This window comes from Meles meles, chromosome 5, assembly GCF_922984935.1.
Source record: "Meles meles chromosome 5, mMelMel3.1 paternal haplotype, whole genome shotgun sequence".
NCBI classification, from domain to species: Eukaryota; Metazoa; Chordata; class Mammalia; order Carnivora; family Mustelidae; genus Meles; species Meles meles.
Genome location: NC_060070.1, coordinates 103,712,329 through 103,733,462, shown reverse-complemented (window position 1 = coordinate 103,733,462; position 21,134 = coordinate 103,712,329). Strand labels below are relative to the sequence as shown.

The 21,134-nt window shown below is 36.3% G+C and overlaps 1 protein-coding gene and 1 pseudogene across 1 annotated transcript in view; one reads left to right on the top strand and one right to left on the bottom strand.

The window, feature by feature from the left end:
• BMP5 (bone morphogenetic protein 5) overlaps nucleotides 1-21,134 on the top strand; it is a 119,754-nt gene that overhangs the window by 61,132 nt on the left and 37,488 nt on the right. The window contains exon 3 of the mRNA XM_046004088.1: nucleotides 19,566-19,714. Coding sequence (XP_045860044.1) covers nucleotides 19,566-19,714 — 149 coding nt within the window. The remainder of the gene's footprint in view (nucleotides 1-19,565; nucleotides 19,715-21,134) is intronic.
• Nucleotides 17,377-17,564, bottom strand: LOC123942812 (annotated as a pseudogene).

The following is a 21,134-nucleotide window of genomic DNA, read 5'->3' as shown; positions in this document are numbered from 1 at the left end:
TTTTTGAAAGATTTTATTTATTTATTCGACAGGCAGAGATCACAAGTAGGCAGAGAAGCAGGCAGGGGGAGTGGGGGCAGTCTCCCTGCTGAGCAGAGAGACCGATGTGGGGATCTATCCCAGGACCCTGGGATCATGATCTGAGCGGAAGGCAGAAGCTAACCCACTGAGCCACCCAGGTGCCCCTGTTTTTTTAACTCTTAATTGATATGTCATATTCAGGTGAAATATTTCTCCAGTAGCTTGCATTCATTAGATCTAGATCTATCCTTTGGTGAAATGGTATGTCATTCTTTGAGGAGATAGATATTTAAAGACAGCTATCTTGTCCCGTCCAATGCTCTTCCCTCTCCTTGTTGAATATTTCTAGTCCCTGATATCAAGATTTTTCTTGGTCTTTGAGAATGCCAGAGTTCCCAGTGGGTGCTCAATGGGACAATAGCCCCTCATAATGCTCAATGAAGAAAAAAGAATAAAAAGCTTCTGAGATCAAATCTATTTGAAAATCCTACCTGTTAAACCATTCTCTAGGAAGTTCACAATGCATATCAGAATATTAAATTCTTAGGGGCACCTGGGTGGCTCACTCGTTAAGTGTCTGCCTTTGGCTCAGGACATGATCCCAGGGTCCTGGGACAGAGCCCCACATCGGGCTCCCTGCTTAGCGGGAGGCCTGCTTTTCCCTCTCTGACTCCCCTTGCTTGTGTTCCCTCTCACTAGGGAGGGGGAACTAGAACTAGAGTTCTCTCTCTCTGCTAAATAAATAAATAAAATCTTAATAAAAAAAGAATATTAAATTCTAAGAAAAGGTTTAAAGAAACCTAGTCTTCCTCAAAATTATTTGACTATGAAATCTTTTTCTTTGGGTGTATAATACTTAATACCCATGAAACACTGTTTCAGCCAGGCAGACTTTAATAAGTGTGAGCATCTGCCTTCGGGTCCTGGGGAGAAGCCCTATGTAGTTGGGTTCTTAAGAGACGAGTCTGCTTCTCCCTCTCTTTCTGCCCCTCCCCCTGCTTATGCTCGCACTCTCTCTCTCAAATAAATAAAGTTTAAAAAATAAGATTAGGTGATGAGAAGGCACCTGGGTGGCTCGCTTGGTTAAGTGTCTGTCTTCAGCTCATGTCGTTATCCCAGAGTCCAGGGATCCAGCCCACTGTCAACTTTTATTTAAGTCTATTGTTGTATATGTTCAAGATATTATTTTTTTAAAAGGTTTTATTTATTTATTTGACAGACAGAGATCACAAGTAGGCAGAGAGGCAGGTGGGGGGAGGGGGAGGAAGCAGGCTCCCTGCTGAGCAGAGAGCCCGATGCAGGGCTCGATCCCAGGATCCTGGGATTATGACCTGAGCCGAAGGCAGAGGCTTTAACCCACTGAGCCACCCGGCTGCCCCAGGAATTTTTTTTTTTTTTTAAGATTTTTTTTTACTTGTCAGAAAGAAAGCAGAAGCACAGAAAGCTGCAAGTAGAACAGGCAGAGCAGGTAGAGGGAGAAGCAGGCTCCCCGCTGAGAAAGGAGTCTGATGCAGAACTTGATCCCAGGACCGGGGGATCATGACCTGAGCTGAAGGCAGATGCTTAACTGATTGAGCCACCCAGGTGCCCCTGCTCAGGATATTTTTAAATGTTATCCACTGAACTAGCTATCCATTTCTCTTTCTTTCACCTCTATTTTTTAAGTCTGTGAACTGCATAATTTAAGACATAATAAACATGATTTTAAAAAGGACTACTAGAAGAGACATTGATAATAATTTATAGATTGATTCCTGATCAATCCGTGCTAATTTTTATGAATAATACATGTGGGAATATTTATGGGTGTTGATGCTTAGCTTATCAGATTTCACAGTTTTGAGAATTTTAATTTCTTCAAACAATGAAACATTTGTTTATCTTGAAATTTTGCTAATTCTCTAATTATACCTGGTTTGAAAAACATTGCTCTCAGTGCTGCTACAACTGCATCTGCTTGTTTTTCAGTACTCTTGAGTATAATGTGGCTCAGTCTTTACTTATTTTAACATGTGTTTAGAGCTATTCTAAGATCCAAGATTTCCTAATATCCTTGATATTTTCCCTAAATCTTTGAGAAATGATTTCTAAAATCTAAAGTACATGTATATATTTGATTGATACTCTCTTGACTTGCCATTCTAAACTCTGAGAAGGTATAGATTGCAAAGGTTTCCATACAATTTACTGAATAGCATTTATAAAAGTTCAGTTCAGTAAATTCAATTCCATGTCAATTCAATTCACTTAAGTTGACATTCTTGAAATCTACTATCACGTATTGTTGCTGAATTGTCCTGTAGGTTTATGCTATACTTACTGTTTTCTGTGGGTTTTGTTTTTGCTAATATGTATAGGCTTTTTCCCAGTTATCTTTTTCAATCTCTGAAACATGCAAACTCATGCATGTATACCCTCATTTCAGCTTTATATACTATTGATCAGCTGAAAGAATATCTGGCAAAATGCTTTCCTTGTCTTTGAAATAGACATTCATCCATTGAATGAATGAAATGAATGAATGAATGAAATAGCATTCATCCATTCCTAGAGGCTCATTAATCCAGTTTAAGAAAATGCCTTGTCTTTGTCATATATCCAGGACTCACTTTCTGCACTCCCCTCTTATTAAAAAAAAAAAAATATATATATATATATAGATAGATAGATAGATACATAGAGATATAGATATATATGGGATGGCTGATATGGAAACAGCACATGTGCCTCTTAGAATATTTCAGGTTTCCATGTGGGATTTCAGCCACCATAGAAAATAGTGATGTATACCAATAAGAGCATGGACTTTGGAATTCCTCTGTGGGGGAAACTGCCATATATCTTAGGCTCTCAAGTTTACAAATATGAAAAGAATAAAAACGATAAGTATTTCAGAACAGTAGAAGTATTGCAGATGATTTGAGAAGAACTAGTGCTTGTAACAGTACAAAGACTATAGTTGATACTTTATAAATACATTGGTCAGTATATACTCATATAGCTCAGGAGGAGTATTTATTTTGCTAGGGTTTAGAGGATTATATCCATAGCGGAGCCAAAAATAGGTGGTTATTACAGTAACAATAACTACCATTTACGGGTATGTATTTTTATGTACAGATCAAGTAAGTAATATGATGCTAGGTACCCTTACTTAAAAAACCACCAGATCTTTGATTCATAAAAAAAGCAATTGGTACATTTTTAAGTTTAGTAATGAAATGAATATCACCCAACTTAACAGCAACATCATGGAAGCTATCTCTGAACTTGCCCCTGAACGCATATGTTAAATAATCAAACTCTTCTTTAGAATACAGTTGAAGAGTGATGGAGATGGGAGACTGGTTATTTATGAATTACACAGAAATATCAGAGATGTAGACAAACTGGACAAAGATTCACATATAAATGTTAACTACAGTATTATTATTTGCAATCACATGAATTGTTAAACAGAAAATGTCATACTTCATTTTATGGAAAATGGAGGTACTATACTTTATATAACAAGAAGAAATTGGGTTTTAAAAATATTTGATAACACTGGAAGGTTCTCAGACTATAACATTAATTGATTAAAGTATGGGGCATAATTATACTATTTTAAATAAATTCATATGGAAAACAGATCAGAAGAAAGCACTAAGTGTTTATTGCAGTCTTGTTGTTTGAAATTTTAATTCTTACCCTTTTGTGTACTTTCTAAATAGCCAACATTATTTTTATAATCAGAAACAAGTTTTTAATTATAGTTGCGACAAAGACAATAATGAAACAACCTCATGCTACAGATTTCTTTACAAAATAGCCTTCCCAAGGTACCCTTGCCAGAGGTAGAGGTGGGAAAAAACCAAAGCAAAACAGAACTGATATGATACTATATGTGGAAAACCCAAAAGACTCCACTCCAAAACTGCTAGAACTTGTTCAGGAATTCAGTAAAGTGTCAGGATATAAAATCAATGCACAGAAATCAGTTGCATTTCTGTACACCAACAACAAGACTGAAGAAAGAGAAATTAAGGAGTCAATCCCATTTACAATTGTACCCAAAACTATAAGATACCTAGGAATAAACCTAACCAAAGAGACTAAGAATCTATACACAGAAAATTATAAAGTACTCATGAAAGAAATTGAGGAAGACACAAAAAAATGGAAAAATGTTCCATGCTCCTGGATTGGAAGAATAAATATTGTGAAAATGTCTATGCTACCTAAAGCAATCTACACATTTAATGCAATCCCTATCAAAATACCATCCATTTTTTTCAAAGAAATGGAACAAATAATCCTAAAATTTATATGGAACCAGAAAAGACCTCGAATAGCCAAAGGAATATTGAAGAACAAAGCCAAAGTTGGTGGCATTACAATTCCGGACTTCAAGCTCTATTACAAAGCTGTCATCATCAAGACAGCATGGTACTGGCACAAAAACAGACACATAGATCAGTGGAACAGAATAGAGAGCCCAGAAATCGACCCTCAACTCTATGGTCAACTAATCTTCGACAAAGCAGGAAAGAATGTCCAATGGAAAAAAGACAGCCTCTTCAATAAATGGTGCTGGGAAAATTGGACAGCCACATGCAGAAAAATGAAATTGGACCACTTCCTTACACCACACACAAAAATAGACTCCAAATGGTTGAAGGACCTCAATGTGAGAAAGGAATCCATCAAAATCCTTGAGGAGAATGCAGGCAGCAACCTCTTCGACCTCAGCCGTAGCAACATCTTCCTAGGAACAACGGCAAAGGCAAGGGAAGCAAGGGCAAAAATGAACTGTTGGGATTTCATCAAGATCAAAAGCTTTTGCACAGCAAAGGAAACAGTTAACAAAACCAAAAGACAACTGACAGAATGGGAGAAGATATTTGCAAACGACATATCAGATAAAGGGCTAGTATCCAAAATCTATAAGGAACTTAGCAAATTCAACACCCAAAGAACAAACAATCCAATCAAGAAATGGGCAGAGGACATGAACAGACATTTCTGCAAAGAAGACATCCAGATGGCCAACAGACACATGAAAAAGTGCTCCACGTCACTCGCCATCAGGGAAATACAAATCAAAACCACAATGAGATATCACCTCACACCAGTCAGAATGGCTAAAATGAACAAGTCAGGAAATGACAGATGCTGGAGAGGATGTGGAGAAAGGGGAACCCTCCTCCACTGTTGGTGGGAATGCAAGCTGGTGCAACCACTCTGGAAAACAGCATGGAGGTTCCTCAAAATGTTGAAAATAGAACTACCCTATGACCCAGCAATTGCACTACTGGGTATTTACCCTAAAGATACAAACATAGTGATCCGAAGGGGCACGTGTACCCGAATGTTTATAGCAGCAATGTCTACAATAGCCAGACTATGGAAAGAACCTAGATGTCCATCAACAGATGAATGGATCAAGAAGATGTGGTATATATACACAATGGAATACTATGCAGCCATCAAAAGAAATGAAATCTTGCCATTTGCGACGATGTGGATGGAACTAGAGCGTATCATGCTTAGTGAAATAAGTCAATCGGAGAAAGACAACTATCATATGATCTCCCTGATATGAGGACATGGAGAAGCAACATGGGGGGGTAGGAGATAGGAGAAGAATAAATGAAACAAGATGGGATTGGGAGGGAGACAAACCATAAATGACTCTTAATCTCACAAAACAAACTGGGGGTTGCTGCGGGGAGGTGGGATTGGGGGAGGGGGAGCGGGCTATGGACATTGGGGAGGGGAAGCGAACCATAAGAGACTATGGACTCTGAAAAACAACCTGAGGGTTTTGAAGGGTCAGGGGTGGGAGGTTGGGGCAACCTGAGGGTTTTGAAGGGTCAGGGGTGGGAGGTTGGGGGAACAGGTGGTGGGTAATGGAGAGGGCACGTTTTGCATGGAGCACTGGGTGTTGTGCAAAAAGAATGAATACTGTTACGCTGAAAAAATAAATAAAATGAGAAAAAAAAAAAAAAAAAAAAAAAAAAAAAACAGAACTGAACAAAACACTAGCATTTGGCAGTAATTTCTCTTACTTTTAACTAAACCATAGAAGTCACTTTTCCCCCACAGAAAATAAAGATAACTAAGTAAATATCTTTCCTTTCCACTAATGGGAAGTTATTGTGCCAACTGGGAACCTTGACTTTAAGTCTCTGAAAGTGAGGAGGAACAGATTAAAAGTACTTCATTTATACATCATGTCATCACAGTTCAAACAGAAAATCAATTTTAAAAAGTACTTCTGAACTGGGTGTTATATGTACATGATGAATCACCGAATTCTACTCCTGAAACCAATATTACACTATATGTTAACTATCTAGACTTTAAATAAAAACTAAAAAAAAGTTACTTTTGAAATCCAATTATTATTATATTTTGTTTAGTATTACTTATCCATGGCTTCATGTATTTTTTAAATCAAGAACTAAAATGGAAGTAGGGAAAGAAAAAGAAACTAATACTTCTGGCCATTTTCAAAGCTGGGGTCACCTCCTAAAATTTCTATGTAAAACTTCTATCTTCAGACTTGTGGGTTTTATTTTGCTTAGTGTTTTGAATTAAACTCAGAAACAATTGAACCGTCAGTGCAGACCGTTCTTCAATACAGTGCATTCAACAATGCATCTATATATTTCACATACATAAAGCTCACATTCCCTAATGTTATTATTGAGGAGTGTTGTGGTGGGATGCTCGAGGTAACTCTGAGGTTTTGTAGCTATGTTTTATATTCAAGACATTGTCTAATCTATTAACCAGCTAATATATGAATTTTTTGACAGTGTTAGGCAATGAAAATTTTTTAAAAGACCCATTATGTCATCTCTTTCACATGTATTTCTCTTAGCGAGACTTAAAAGTCTTAAAATAATATGTTCTAGTTCTACCATCTCCCACCTCTCCCATTTGTTCCTACTCATATTTAAATGTGTGCAATTTAAAGGAGCGTTCTGATATTTATCCAGATTTTTATTTTTCTTGGTAAAAAGTTAACACACTTTGCATCATTTCACTTATTTAGCCTTTTCATATGAGGCTGACAGCCCCAGATTCTATATAGAAGGTCTTGCTCTTCAGTCACACCTCATATATCTGGCATTATTGGGAAATGAGGTTTCCACATGATTGAATTTTCCAGATAATTCAGCTGAGGTCGGCATGCCTTTGCTGAGCGCCTACCATGTAGCAAGCACATAAAGGGACATAAAGCCGAGTAAATAAAATCTCCAAAGCTCGTAGCCTGGGGCCTAGGGGCTGTGGTGGGCCTGCCGCACACAGACTTTAATAACTATAATACAATGTGCTAAGCGCTATGATGTAAGTATGCACTAAGTGTTGTGGAAACACAAATGAAGGGGAAATTAATTCTTCATGTGGGAAGGTGAGGGACCTGAAGAGAAGCCACTGAGAGGAGTGTACCCTTGAGCTGGGCCTTTCAAGATGAGTAGAATTTTCTATAGTTGGAGGGAGAGAGACATGGAGAGGGAGAAGGAGAGAGAGGGACAGAGAGACAGAAACAGAGAGAGGGGTGTGTCCTAGGAGAAATACCCCTGAGTATTAAAATGTTTAAATGTATAGAGAATTAAATAATTCAAGTAAAACTATCAGTGCCAATATCACTGTTACTGAGAATAGCAGCCGGCAATTATCCATTTAATGGGCACTCACCATGGGTCTGGCACTGTGCTGGGTGCTGTACTTGAATTAATTTTTTCACACACATATGCACATGCATACACGTGCATGTGTATGTACATGTGTGTGCATATATATGTATAAATGTGCTATGCAGAACTCAACCTTTTCCTAATGTTCTGCTATGAATATAAATTTGTACTCCATTGTAAAAACATTTTAAGCCAGCCTGCTCGATGTCATTAGCCACCTTCACTACTTGGATATATTTAGTTAAGCTGTCCTCATTCCAGTTCACAGTCAGCTTCATATTTACATCATCTCCCCCATCCTGTTTCGCTAAGATTTGTGATTCTTCTGTGGACATGCTTCAGAATGTACACTGACAATTTCCACTCGGGAAGATTTCATGGGCTCTTGAGAGCAGGAGAGCAGAGCAGGACGCTCCATGGCTGGTGCCCTTTTCTCTATACAGGCCAGCACACAAGCCCAGCTTGCATCTCTTTGGTGTGCAGAGATTCGTGCTCCCTTTTCCTGGTTCTCAGCGAGGACAGTGTGGGCTCCAGGGAACATTTTGCAATGTCTGGAGACATTTTTGACGGTTGTAGTGGATGAGGATGGGAGGATGGAGCGCTAGTGGAGTCCGGTGGGTAGAAATGCTGGGATAGTGGGAGATGCAAGTAAACCTTCTACAGTGGAATTCTCCTCCACCCAATAGAGAGTGCCCTTGATGGCCACAATGCTGAGGTTGAGAAATCCTGTTCTATTTAAAGGTTTAAGCTATAAATTTAAAAAAAATGGGCATAAAGTACTAGTTCCTTAATTTTTTCTTTGACTAATTTCATATTTAGCATCCTAAGACTCATAGCACGGAAGAGCTTTTCAAGTCCTAAGAGCTCTAGGTGCATGGCTTGTTGATTAGGAGGCATTAAAAGTGGTTGGACGATCTGTAAGAGTCTTACTTCTTTGTTTCTTGTTGCATGAGGGGCCTTCTGTGTGTATATATATCTCCAGTAGCACATGTTTAGATTCTCTGCAGGGGAAAAATACGGGATGATACAATGCCAGGAAACCTGTTAAACATTAACAATATCTTAGCAATTAAAAAAAAAAAAACTCTGCAGAAAGAAAACTGAATTTTCATAGTGAGAATTCAACTTGTTTTTCTATTTTCCCATGCTTGTCATTCAACTTCATCTAATATCATTATTTTACCAGTTTACATCTGTACCCTTGAAATGTAAATACAACATTGAGTCAGATATTCTGAAAATTGTTGCTCTGTGAGATTCATAGAATTTTATTATTTCACATTTGTTTTGGTAGAAAAAAATCAGTTGAAAATATCAGTCAGCTAACAGAGTCAAATTCTAACACTTTTAAGCTAATGTTGTTCCTGAAAGAAACTCTTGACAAAAATTCCAGAGAATATAATTTGTTAAATTGTCCCTTGTTAACATGTTCCATACTAGAGTTGTACCTTGGGCTCCTTAAATGTTGTTGTGATGTATATGTCAAATGCCCAGAGAAAGATTTATGCTCAGTCCTTGGGTGGCTGTCATTGCATTTTTTTAGACTTGATAAGCTATTCAAAGGCAAAGGGTGATAGAAGGAGGTGAAATACTTGTAACAGAAATTTTGTAAAGACTGGAGAAGTCCTGCTGACTTGTAAGGTTCAAGTCTTACAGAAATAGAGGAATGCCACTTTTCCTCCAAAATTTATCTGTGTATCTTCCAGACAATTCCTGAAAGCTTTTCTTGACCAAGTTTAGTGCTTGGTGGTTAGATTATAGAATGATTACACTCTTGGTTAGCTACTTCTTCTCTCTCTCTATTATATAATATATAATGTATGTCTATATGTGTATACACACATACACATGCGTAAATAAATCTAGCTGAAAACATATTGACCTGAAGAATATTTCTCTTTTGTTATCTTATTATTGATTATATAAATAATTCTACTTCCTTTTGGTAAGTTCTCAACTTAATATTTTTCCCTCTGATTTAGGGACAAAGATCTATTATGGATTATATGCATCAATAAATGTTACTAAAGATAAAGTGAATGAATGAATAACTATATCTAAAATTTATAATTACAGGTTATTAAAGAACTTTTGCAGTAATAATTGCAAAAATCACTTCTGATTCTAATTATGCCAGCAAGCATAATATATACTACTTATTAATATATATACTTAAGTGTGATAAATGTGTTAATAAGAAAATAGTAATTATAAAAAAAGAAAATAACAATTTTAGTTTGTGTAGCATTTATTTGTGCATCCTTTCACCTCTGCAATATATTTTTGAGATAGATATTATTTTAATGCTTACTTAAAGAAGAAAAAATAGTTCAGAAAGATGACTTAATGGGCATAATTATTCTAGGCAAAGCCAATGTATAGCAAGTCATTGTTGAAATTAAGCAAACACCAATTCCACCTACAACGATGATTCTTTGCTTTATAAAGGTATACTTATAAAGAAGATCATTACAACTTTGCTTTAAATCCTCTCACTTTCTTATATTTATTCATCCCTCAACTCCCTGCAATTTGATTCTCATAATTCCATAATTCCATTCTACTGATTATCCATCAACATCATCCACAAACAGCCTCTTTGTTACCAAATCTTACGGACATTTTTTCATTCTGTGATACTGCATACCACCTCCTATTTAATATGTGAAACATCCCAACTAGAGAACTGTATTAGTTTTCAAAAGCTACTGTAACAACTTAACAAAAATTTGAATGGCTTAATACAACAGAAATTTGTTTTCTAACAGTTTTGGAGGCCTGAAGTCCAAAGTCAAGGTTCTGCAAGGGCCACATTCTTTCCAAAACCTCTAAGAAAGGATCCTTTCCTGGTAGCCCCAGATATTCCTTGGCTTGTGTCAGCATAATTTCCATCTCTGCTTTTGTCTTTCTTTAGCTATCTTCCTTCTGAGTGTGTCTATCTGTGTCTCCTCCTATAAGGAGAGCAGCCATACTGGATTAGCCCCACCTGGTGACCAAATCTCAACTTGATTACACTGTAAAGACCCTATTTTCAAATAAGATCATTATTTATAGGTGCCTGGGATTAAGACTTCAACATATCATTTTGAAGGACACCATTCAATGCATAGCAGGGAGTATGTTAACCAGTGTTGGGTAAGAGCAATAGAATCATATATGTGATGAAGAATAAAGGACTTATAGTGATTTGTCTTTCTGCCATTGTGGGACCTGGTTAAAGAGGTCATGTGAGGCTGTTGCTTCTGCATCTGGTGATGGGTTTGAAGTTTGTAGTAGAGGCAACTGGGAAGGAAATGGATGTGGGGTAGGAGAGCATGAAGAGAACTAACATGGGAGGATAACTAACTGGGAGGATAAGCTGGAACTCCAAGGACATAATGGAAACCATTCTAATTCTCAGAAAGACTCAACTTCAATGATGTGAGTGAGCTGTAGGGTAAGCTGGGTAAACTTCACCATGAGCTCCACATACCCCTTGTTTAGGATGTGGAGAAGGTGAAGGGGACGACCTGGCAGGAGGAACTGTGGGCCAGGATTTGGAGAAACTGATGTTATTGAGATCCAATGGAAGTTGGAAAAGCACCAGACCCAGCTGCTCCCCACAATAAGGTGAGCCAGCAGATCAGCAGCAATGCCTGCGAGCAGGAGGAAACCTGGCACTTTACCAATCTTCCAAGCAAAAACTTGGCTGCTGCTTCCCTTCAACTCCTGCACAGATTTCTTGTATGGCTAACCTTAACGTAGACCCAAACAGGGAGGAGAAGTTTGGGAGCCTGGGTTTCACTTTAGCTGATTTGACAAACTGTAAAACCACAGCAGTCCATCTTTGTCAAACTGACACCAACACATACATTCTATAACCATTCATACTTTCCAAAAATATAATAGGCAAATCATTCTCTGATCTTTTATCCATCTTTGGATGTTATTCAATACTTTTCTAGCTGGGTCATATTGCCCATTTGATATCCTGTCACTTCAATACAAAATATGAAGTTAGCTACCATCAAAACTACTTATACTAGATGGGAAGGGAGAAAAAGAATTGGTTCGTAGGGTACAAATACGTTAATATCAAAATAAGAAAGGAATACTCATAACTCTTACCACCCTCACTCTGTAACTGGTCACATGGTGGTAGTTGGTATCTATAATTTCCTTTTTCTGCTATGTAATCCATATCCTTTTTGTTTTCACCAACCACGACTGCCAGTCATTGGTCCTTATCTAGTGAGGTAAAAGAAATACTCATTCTTGAAGTGTCTGGGCCATTAGTAGTAATGCCTGCATTGAGCTCTAGTTTTCCACTGACTTTTATCATAGGACATGGGAGAACTAAAGGGTGTTTCAGGTGAGGTCTTATATTTCAGACATGCTCCTTTCTCATACTGTGGTAGAATCAACCTAGTTTCCTCTTTGATACTTAGGGTTGATTGACCTGCATACTATAGCAGCGCTTTATCAGCTGGTTGACTTACTGGACTGAGAGCCCCAGGTGACCACATGGATGTCTCAGTTTCTAACTTAATGGAACCACTGCTAAGCTACTAATGGTACCATTCTACTATTGGGAACTAAGAACTCTGGACCAACAGAGCCCAACATTTTGGGGCCAACCAGCAACATTTTTGCTCATTGGATCAGGAAGAGTGAGTAAGAGGAGCCACTCTTGTGTCCACCCCTTGATTTCTAGACTCAAGAGAGAGGGCTGTGAGAGAAATAGTCGTATACTGGTTACTGATATAGAGCATATAAATCTTCCTGAGGATATTCGTCCATTTGTATAAGGTACTGATGACCAACTGGAGGCATAACAGTCTTCAAAGAGGCCATTTCCTTGTCCTAACAAGCCATCTGCTACAAGGCAATGGGTAACATAGTAAGACCAAAGAATTCCATGAGCATGAGTCCATTCTACACTTCATTTGCTGTTAAATGAGCTTTTTGATCAGAAGCAGCTTTGAAATTCCATGATAGTAAATAGGGTATTCTGTAATTTCATGGATAGTGATATTGGCAGAAACCTTATAGGCAGAGAAGGAAAATTTGTATCCACAGTACTTATTCCAGTGAGAATCAGTACTGCTCTTCTATGATGTAAGTGACTCAATATAATTGACCAAATACAAGGTAGCTGCTTAATCCATCTGGGGAATGATACCATAAGGATTTCGTATAGGGATTTGACCTTATGCAACTGTGGAAGTTAGTTAACAGTCTATGTAAGGCTGTTGCTCTACATTTGATGCTGGGCCTAAGATCCTCAGAGAAGGCTGGAAGAAAAGATGGGCGAGTTGGGGAAAGGAAGGACAAAGTAGAACCTGAAATGATGATCTGGAAGGCATGAGGACAAATTGGAACCTATCTTCCAGCCTCCAATTTCAATGATGCGGATGATTTCCTTGTTATCAAATCTTTCCTCTTAGATATGTCCTCATATCTGACCCTGGATTCAGAGAAATTGAACAAGAAGATTCAGTGGGATCTGAAGGAGCTGCAGGCTTACCTGCTGCCCCACACCAAAAAGGGGAACCAGCAGATCTCGACAGTATGCCTAAGCTGTAATAACACTTGAACATGTGGAAGTCTTCCAAGCATAAATATGGTTTCTACTTCATTTTCACTTTCCAAATCTTACCTAAATTTCTTTTGTGGCCAACCCTACTCCAGAACCTTACAAGGTAGTTACAGTTTAGTTAAACTGATACAATATAAAACCCACACTGGGAGTCAATATATGTTAAATTGAAAGAGTGAGTTAGTGAATGGATGGATGAATGGCTTTACAAAATGTCTCAGGTCACTCCTTGGCTCCAATTCTACATCTTGTTTTGGGTTGGTGGCTCCACTCGAACTTTTGGTATTCCAGTCCAAACACCAGTGATCTTTTGGTATAAGGAAAACAGTCAAAATATAGTTGGGACTAAAGAGATCTGCCATTGTATAAAACAAAGTGTTCTGAAAAATATGGAGAACTGAGATCTGCTCTCCCAGTTGGCTGAGTAACCATAAGAAATAATTTGATCTCTCTTTAAATTTCTTATCAATAAAGTAATAGTTTAGCTCAGTAATTTATATCCCACTTAGTTTTAGTATTCTCTGATCAGTTTTTGTTACCTTCAGAGGTAGAATCCCAGACTAGCTAATTTCACATCAAACATTTTTCATCACAATTTTATGTTTAGTTTTAAAATAAGACTACTCCGTTTAGTCAGCTATTTAGACAGTAGAGAAAGTTAACATTTCCAACGATCAAAACTGCATCCATACTGGGCATGTCTGCATACTATATATGCCTGATCATACGGAGAACATATAATCATGATATGATCATATAGAGATGATATCTGTTTTACCCAAGTAAAAGATCCAAAAAATTGGAGAAATTGAATATTTATATAATGGATTTATTTGTAAACACAGCTATATAACGAATGCAGTTAAATAATACAAAAAAGTTTACTCATATAATTATGTGTAAAATATTTGTATAGTCATATTCCTTGTTTACTCTCAAAATATATATGTGAAAACTTTTAAACTTTTTACATGCAGTTTGACATCATGTCTATCACAGTATTTTAGGTCATGTGTCACAATACTACAAACCACATCATCTTCAGGTCCATCTATATTGTCTAAAAAATAGCATTTTTTCAATCTGTGTATGATGCTGGTATTGGAAGTAGTATGTTATCAAAAGTACCAGTACATACACATTTATTGTTATTATTGTTTATTTTTAGGCTTTTCTAGAAGGACAGATATTATATCCACAAAACAACTTCTGACTCTATGCTTATGTAAGTGATTTTTAAGAGAGTGACTTACAAAGACAATTACTGGATTTTTCAAGACAACACACCCAGGAAGAGTTACTGAATTTCCTTGTGTGTCTTCTTTTTCTCTGCCTCCTTCTTATCCTCTCCTCCTTGCTCCCACCCTCATTCCGCTCCTTCCCTTATTATTGTTCTTCCTCCTTTCTCCTTTAGTTGTAACCAATTCTATTGCTACCATCTCTAAGAACCCCCACATAACCTTGACTCAGGTTGTTTGATGGTAATGTGACTCCACAAATAAAACTTTCCCAAATTTCACAGGTCAAAATAAACAATTTAGAGCCATCTGTGTTATGACATACCAAGTAAAAATTCACCTGTAATTTTCCTCTCGTGCATAAACAATGAATTTTGGAACACTGAAAAAAATTAAATTAAATTAAAAAAAGATATTCAGATTATATTACATTTGGTTTTTTAAGGAGGGGTTCCCATACTATATTTTAAACATTGTAGAAACTGAGACAGAAATTCCTTAATTGTTCAAGCTCTGTCTAATCCCCAGATCCTTTTTATCTTTACATTACACTGGTATCTACATAAAAATGGTAAGATAAATTTTAGCTCTTCTGTTGTCACATTCTTAAATATATAACCTTCATTTTCTCATTCCATCAATCTATATTTTTGAGTTGTAAGTATGATGACAATTCAAAGCTTGTTAAATTTTGGCTTCTGCTGTTCAGTCCTTAGTGAAAGTACCTATGCTTCCTACCCTTCTGGTACTTTCAGACTCCCAAGGCACATATGCAAAACTCTTTCCTCTCTCAGCAAAATGAAAAGCACCCTTGCTAATCAATATCTCCAGTCCACCAATTCCCATTACTAGACATGTTTAGCCTTTGACATGATTAAAGTAAGTTCCATGCAAATGTGTACCAAACTGTAAGTGTGTGTGTGTATACATATAAATACGTATATATATATATATATATATATATATATATATACACACACATACACACATATTATTCACCTTTGAGTAACTATTTTTAATATATTTATATATTTCACATGCAAGAAGTCCATATGCATGCTACGAATCCTTTATCTGTTAAGTATAACTCTTTACTTAGTAGCACTTGCATGATGACTTCATTTAGCTATATAAGAAATTGTTATGCTGATTTATATCATAGTCTAGACAAATGTTCAAATTCTTTCTGAAAAAGAAAAAACACAAATTTTAGTAATGATGAATTATTTTAATCAATATAAGTTTACTTTAACATATTTTTTTTGAAAACATTTCAATGTTGATAATTGTTATAACGTAAACATAGAACATTCACATCTAGGATAATTTCTGCTTGTAAAAAATATTTTAGGGACACCTGGGTGGCTCAGTGGGCTAGGCTGCTGCCTTCGGCTCAGGTCACGATCCCAGGGTCCTGGCATCGAGTCCCACATGGGGATCCTTGCTCGGCAGGGAGCCTGCTTCTCTCTCCGCCTCTGCCTGCTTGTGCGCACTCGCGCTCTCTCTCTCTCTCTGACAAATAAATAAATAAATAAAATTAAAAAAAAATATTTTAAAATAGTCTTATGGGTTGAAGTCTGAGCCTCCAGGACCTCAGCATGTGACCTTATTTGGAGATAGAGTCTTTAAAGAGATAATTAAATTAAAACGAGGAAATCAGGGCATCCTAATAAAAAGGGAAAATTTGGACCCAGAGACACATGGAGGGAAGATGATATGAAGACACAAGGAAAAGATAAACGGCTACAAGAGACAGTGACAGGTCTAGAACAGATACTTCCCTCATGCTCTCAAAGGAACCAGGCTTACCTACACCTTGATTTGAACTTCCTGCCCCCAGAACTGTGAGACAATAGATTTCTGTTATTTAAGCCCCTCAGTCTATGTTACTTTGTGATGGCAGCCTTAGAAAACTAATACAATACCACTGTGAAACATTTGCTTACACACATCCATGTAAATGGGCTCTATTGCCTTTGCTAGAATGAAGATTTTAATTTTAGTTTCATTGTTATGATTGTAAACAATATACAGAAATTTTATTATAGATTTATTTCTGCTACAAGTAAATATATTTTGCGACATATCTATTTTTTCTCTACTGCATTCCTTCTAAATGAATTAATATTTTAAAATATCTTTTATTAGGTATTTCAAGGATTTCTATAAAAACATCAGGTAAAAATCGTAAGATGAGACAACTTGAACAGGTTTATTTTATACTGTTCATTGGACATAGTATTTCTACTATTTCCAGTGATGTAAGTTCCATTTTTAGTGGAGTAATTTTGTACTTCAAAAGAAATCACATCTAATTTTCTACAGAATGGGTAGAGATTTATTTTTAAGAGACTTCTATGAAAGGAACCATATGAGTGAAAATTGCAGAATTGTTACTGTTGTGTTGATTCATAATAGACTTCATTCTTACAAAGTGTATTCTGTTGCTTGTGGGTAATACAGAAGAACTTCTAGAAGAGGAGAAAGGAAAAATTAAAGAACAGAATTTATCAGTCAAAAATAAAATAACTTTGGTCAGGAATAGAAACCATGGAGCTTATGAAAGCAATCGAAACTTCAAAACTTTTCAGAGGGGGAACTAGAAATGTATGGATTTTTGAAACCATACCGTCTGCCTAGATTTACCTTCCGATGAATTGCAAGTCGTATCTCTGAATCCTTTGGCTGACACTTTTTCTAAATATATCCATTAAAACTGAAACCATTTTCTTCACAGACATGCTTGAAAATTTGGGTACCTGGGTGTCGATAGGTTGGGGGTATTTTTTTCTGGAAAAATACCACAATCTCAAAATATTACCTGGATAACTACTTAAAGATACTTGTTACTTAGTAGAAATTGTTCTCAAATTTTACCTCTTTGTTCTTTTTTGTTCTTCAAGTGTTTGTTTATTTCAGGCCAAGGGTGGCATTATAAACTCTGCAGACTTCAGTAGAACATTTATGCCATATTTCAATTAGCAATAATCGTGCCTCGGATAAACCTCATTGGCTACGATACTGCCACTGCGCATATTTCAAATTGAAAGCAGGCTTGATAGCAGGGTAGCACTTGAGTATTTCCCAAGCTACAGGGTGACTCCTTCTGTTTCAGAACCCAATAATGTGATTAAATTATTCCAATATTATAGTTTCAAAAGATATTTACCACATATCTCAAGAATTTAAAGATAATTTGTATTTCTCAAGTTTTGTTTACTTGATGAGTTTATACCTTAGGAAGAAGAGGGACAATTTGACTGATATCTCTTCGTAATATGAATAGAATGGGTCCTGAAAATTCAAGTGAGAACTAATGGAATAGTTTCATTGCATTGTAGTTTATGCTTGCCATTTGTCTTTGGTATCTCAAACTAAGTCCCATGTTAGATAAGAAAAGATGTCTCTACCCCTATTTTGGTAAACATTGTGATTAAAGCTGTGAAGGAGAATGAAATTTGCATCATTGGGATTAGGGTACCTGGATGATTTAAATAATCATAATGCCTTTATTTTAACTTCTCTAGGTTAGTGAAAGAATGAAATAAACCGAGTTGAAATAAAGAGAATGAAGACGCAGCTTCTAAAATATTAAGAATCTTCACTCTGTTAAAAACGTTAAATTTTCAATGATAATAGACTTTTCTTTTTAAATCATATATATATACACACACACGTATATATACATAATTTGTTTTTACTCAAAATTTGCTTTTTATATTTCGTAAGTCACCTTTGAAGTGACTTGTGTGATACAGCTAGATGGCAAATGCAGAATAGTATTTAACATGGGTGATTATGACATAGCTTTGCCTTTCCTCATATAAATAATGTCCTTAAACAGATTTAGCACAGTATCAAAGTCATAAAAATACATAATAGTATATGTCTATGCTACTTTGAAGAAGAGCTGCTGTAAGGATTAAATGTTGGGCATATGTAACTTTTAGATCAGAGGCTGCCTATAGTAAGGATAGCATAAATTAAGCAGTTCACTATAATTCAACAAATATTCATACATTTGGAAATTTAATGATATAGTTAAGATTGGGGAGGGGAGGCGAACCATAAGAGACTATGGACTCTGAAAAACAACCTGAGGGTTTTGAAGGGTCAGGGGTGGGAGGTTGGGGGAACAGGTGGTGGGTGATGGGGAGGGCACGTTTTGCATGGAGCACTGGGTGTTGTGCAAAAAGAATGAATACTGTTACGCTGAAAAAATAAATAAATAAATAAAAAGGGAAAAAAAAATAGGCTTGTGAACCCAAAAAAAAAAAAAAAAGATTGATAAATGTTAATCACAGTGACCCTGCGGAGACTCTTCTCAAACATACACATTCGTCATCATAGCTGATGTTAAAGCAAGTCAGGGTGTATCTGCTGCTCAATTCGTGTGATTCATCCTTTAGTCCAATGGTGCATTCTGAGAGCCTCTCTTGGCCTCTACTATCCGTAAAGTAACTATATAATCAAAATGGAAAATGAAATAAAAAAATAAAGATATATATTATATAATGGGGGAAAAAACCAAGTATAATGAAAATGAAAAATAAGGGAAAATTATCTCTAAAGCAGATGTTTGCCTGCCCTTGCTCCATGGCTTTGACCATCCACATTCATTGAAATTAGAGTAGCCGCTTTCCCATCCATTTCTACTCAGTTTGATCCTTGCCAGTGAACTTGCCAGGAAGGGCTACTTACAGAGAGGAGTTTCAGGGAACACTGATTATCAGAGCCCAAATCTAGACCACCAAGTCAGTTTGTAAGGGCCAGGGAAGAGAAGGAAAATGGAAATTACTTTCAGAAATTACTAATTTGCACCAGACCGGGGTTGTGGGCCCAACAATAAAACGTTCTGTATCTTATTACTCATCACTTGAGTCACTTGTTCCTCTTGTTCTTCAACTTTTGTGTGTTTTTTTTTTTTTTTAACTTTTGTTATTTTAAAGAGTGCTTTTGGAATGTTTTCACTTAAGTATAGGAAATGATGGTCTTCGTTCACACTTTTAACTTTTTTTTGTTGTTCTTTTTTCTCCGTAGGGATGCAGATCTGTTCCTGTTAGACACAAGAAAGGCCCAAGCTTTAGATGTGGGTTGGCTTGTCTTCGATATCACTGTGACCAGCAATCATTGGGTAATTAATCCACAGAATAACTTGGGTTTACAACTCTGTGCAGAAACAGGAGATGGTAAGCAATGAATTTCAAATATTTTTTGTGACACTAGTTTTGACACATTGAGAGTTATAGCTTTCTATACAATTTGACCAAGATAGAATAGATTGTTCTATACTTACGATGGGCAAGGTGGCAGCTGTCGTAGAATAGTGCAATATATTAATTAGTTAATTGATTTATAAGTGTATTTTCCCAACACACATTTATTTTAAGACTTTGTAGTAGGCATAGAGGAATAAAGAAGAATTAGATATTGTTTTTCTCTCTCAAGGAAAGGAGTTTTTAATCTAGTATTGAAGACCTGGGCACAAACAAGTAGGACTATAGTAATATAGTAGCTTCAAAAGAAAGCTATATACAAAGGGCTATGAATCTATGTCCTGATTGTGATGGTAGTTATACAACTATGTAGTTTGTAAGAAATTATAAGCTGTGCATTGAAATAAATATTATGTGTAAAAGATATCTCAAAATAACTAAAAATAACAGTTATATATTATATTATTGAACACAGCTTTATATATATACTATATTATATATAGTATTATACATATATAATACTATATATATAGTATTATACATATATAATACTATATATATAGTATATGTATATTATATATAATATATATAATACCACTGTATAATACTATATATAATACTATATTATTATATATATGTATAATACTATATATAATACTATATAATATATATATTATATATAGTATTTTATAGATATATAGTAGTATATATATGTATAATACTATATATATAATATTATATATATAGTATTATACAGTGGTGCTAGGGAAACAGGAAAAGGAGCTACTAATAATACAAGGGGAGAAGGGAAGATGGAGATAGAAAGAGGCACAAAATCCTGCAGAAAGTATCATTGTTAGGTCTTAACATATTCCAATATTGGGTCAAAGACAACAGCTCCAGAATCACCTGTGGGGTGGAAGGGTTTTTAGGAAATCTTCATTTTGAAGACACTCCAGAAATTATTCCTGTGCTCACAAATATTCATTGAGCACCTGTGTGTGGTGTGCTTGGCTAGATGCTGGAGATATAATGGTAAGCAAGTGCAGAAACGGCTTCCTGAGACTTTCAGTTGAGTGAGGCTCGAGTAGTGATCCCTTAGTCATATTAGTGAATGGGTGATACTAGCTAATGAGATGAGCCCAGTGGATTTACAAGTGTAGAACTGTGAGTGAGTCTGAACTACAGTCTTAAAGATCAGGAAGACGTGATTAGGGGAAAAAGTCAGGGGCAGGCATTTCAGACACATGGAAGAGAATGGGCAAAGACTGTGGTGAAAGGGGTCTTTGCACATTCCAGCAGGAGGCCAGGGAAGCAAGGTCAGTTTATTCAGAAGTTTGCTGTCCTTTGATCAAAGAGTCCAAAAAGTTTAAATCCAAATCTGGGCTTTCAA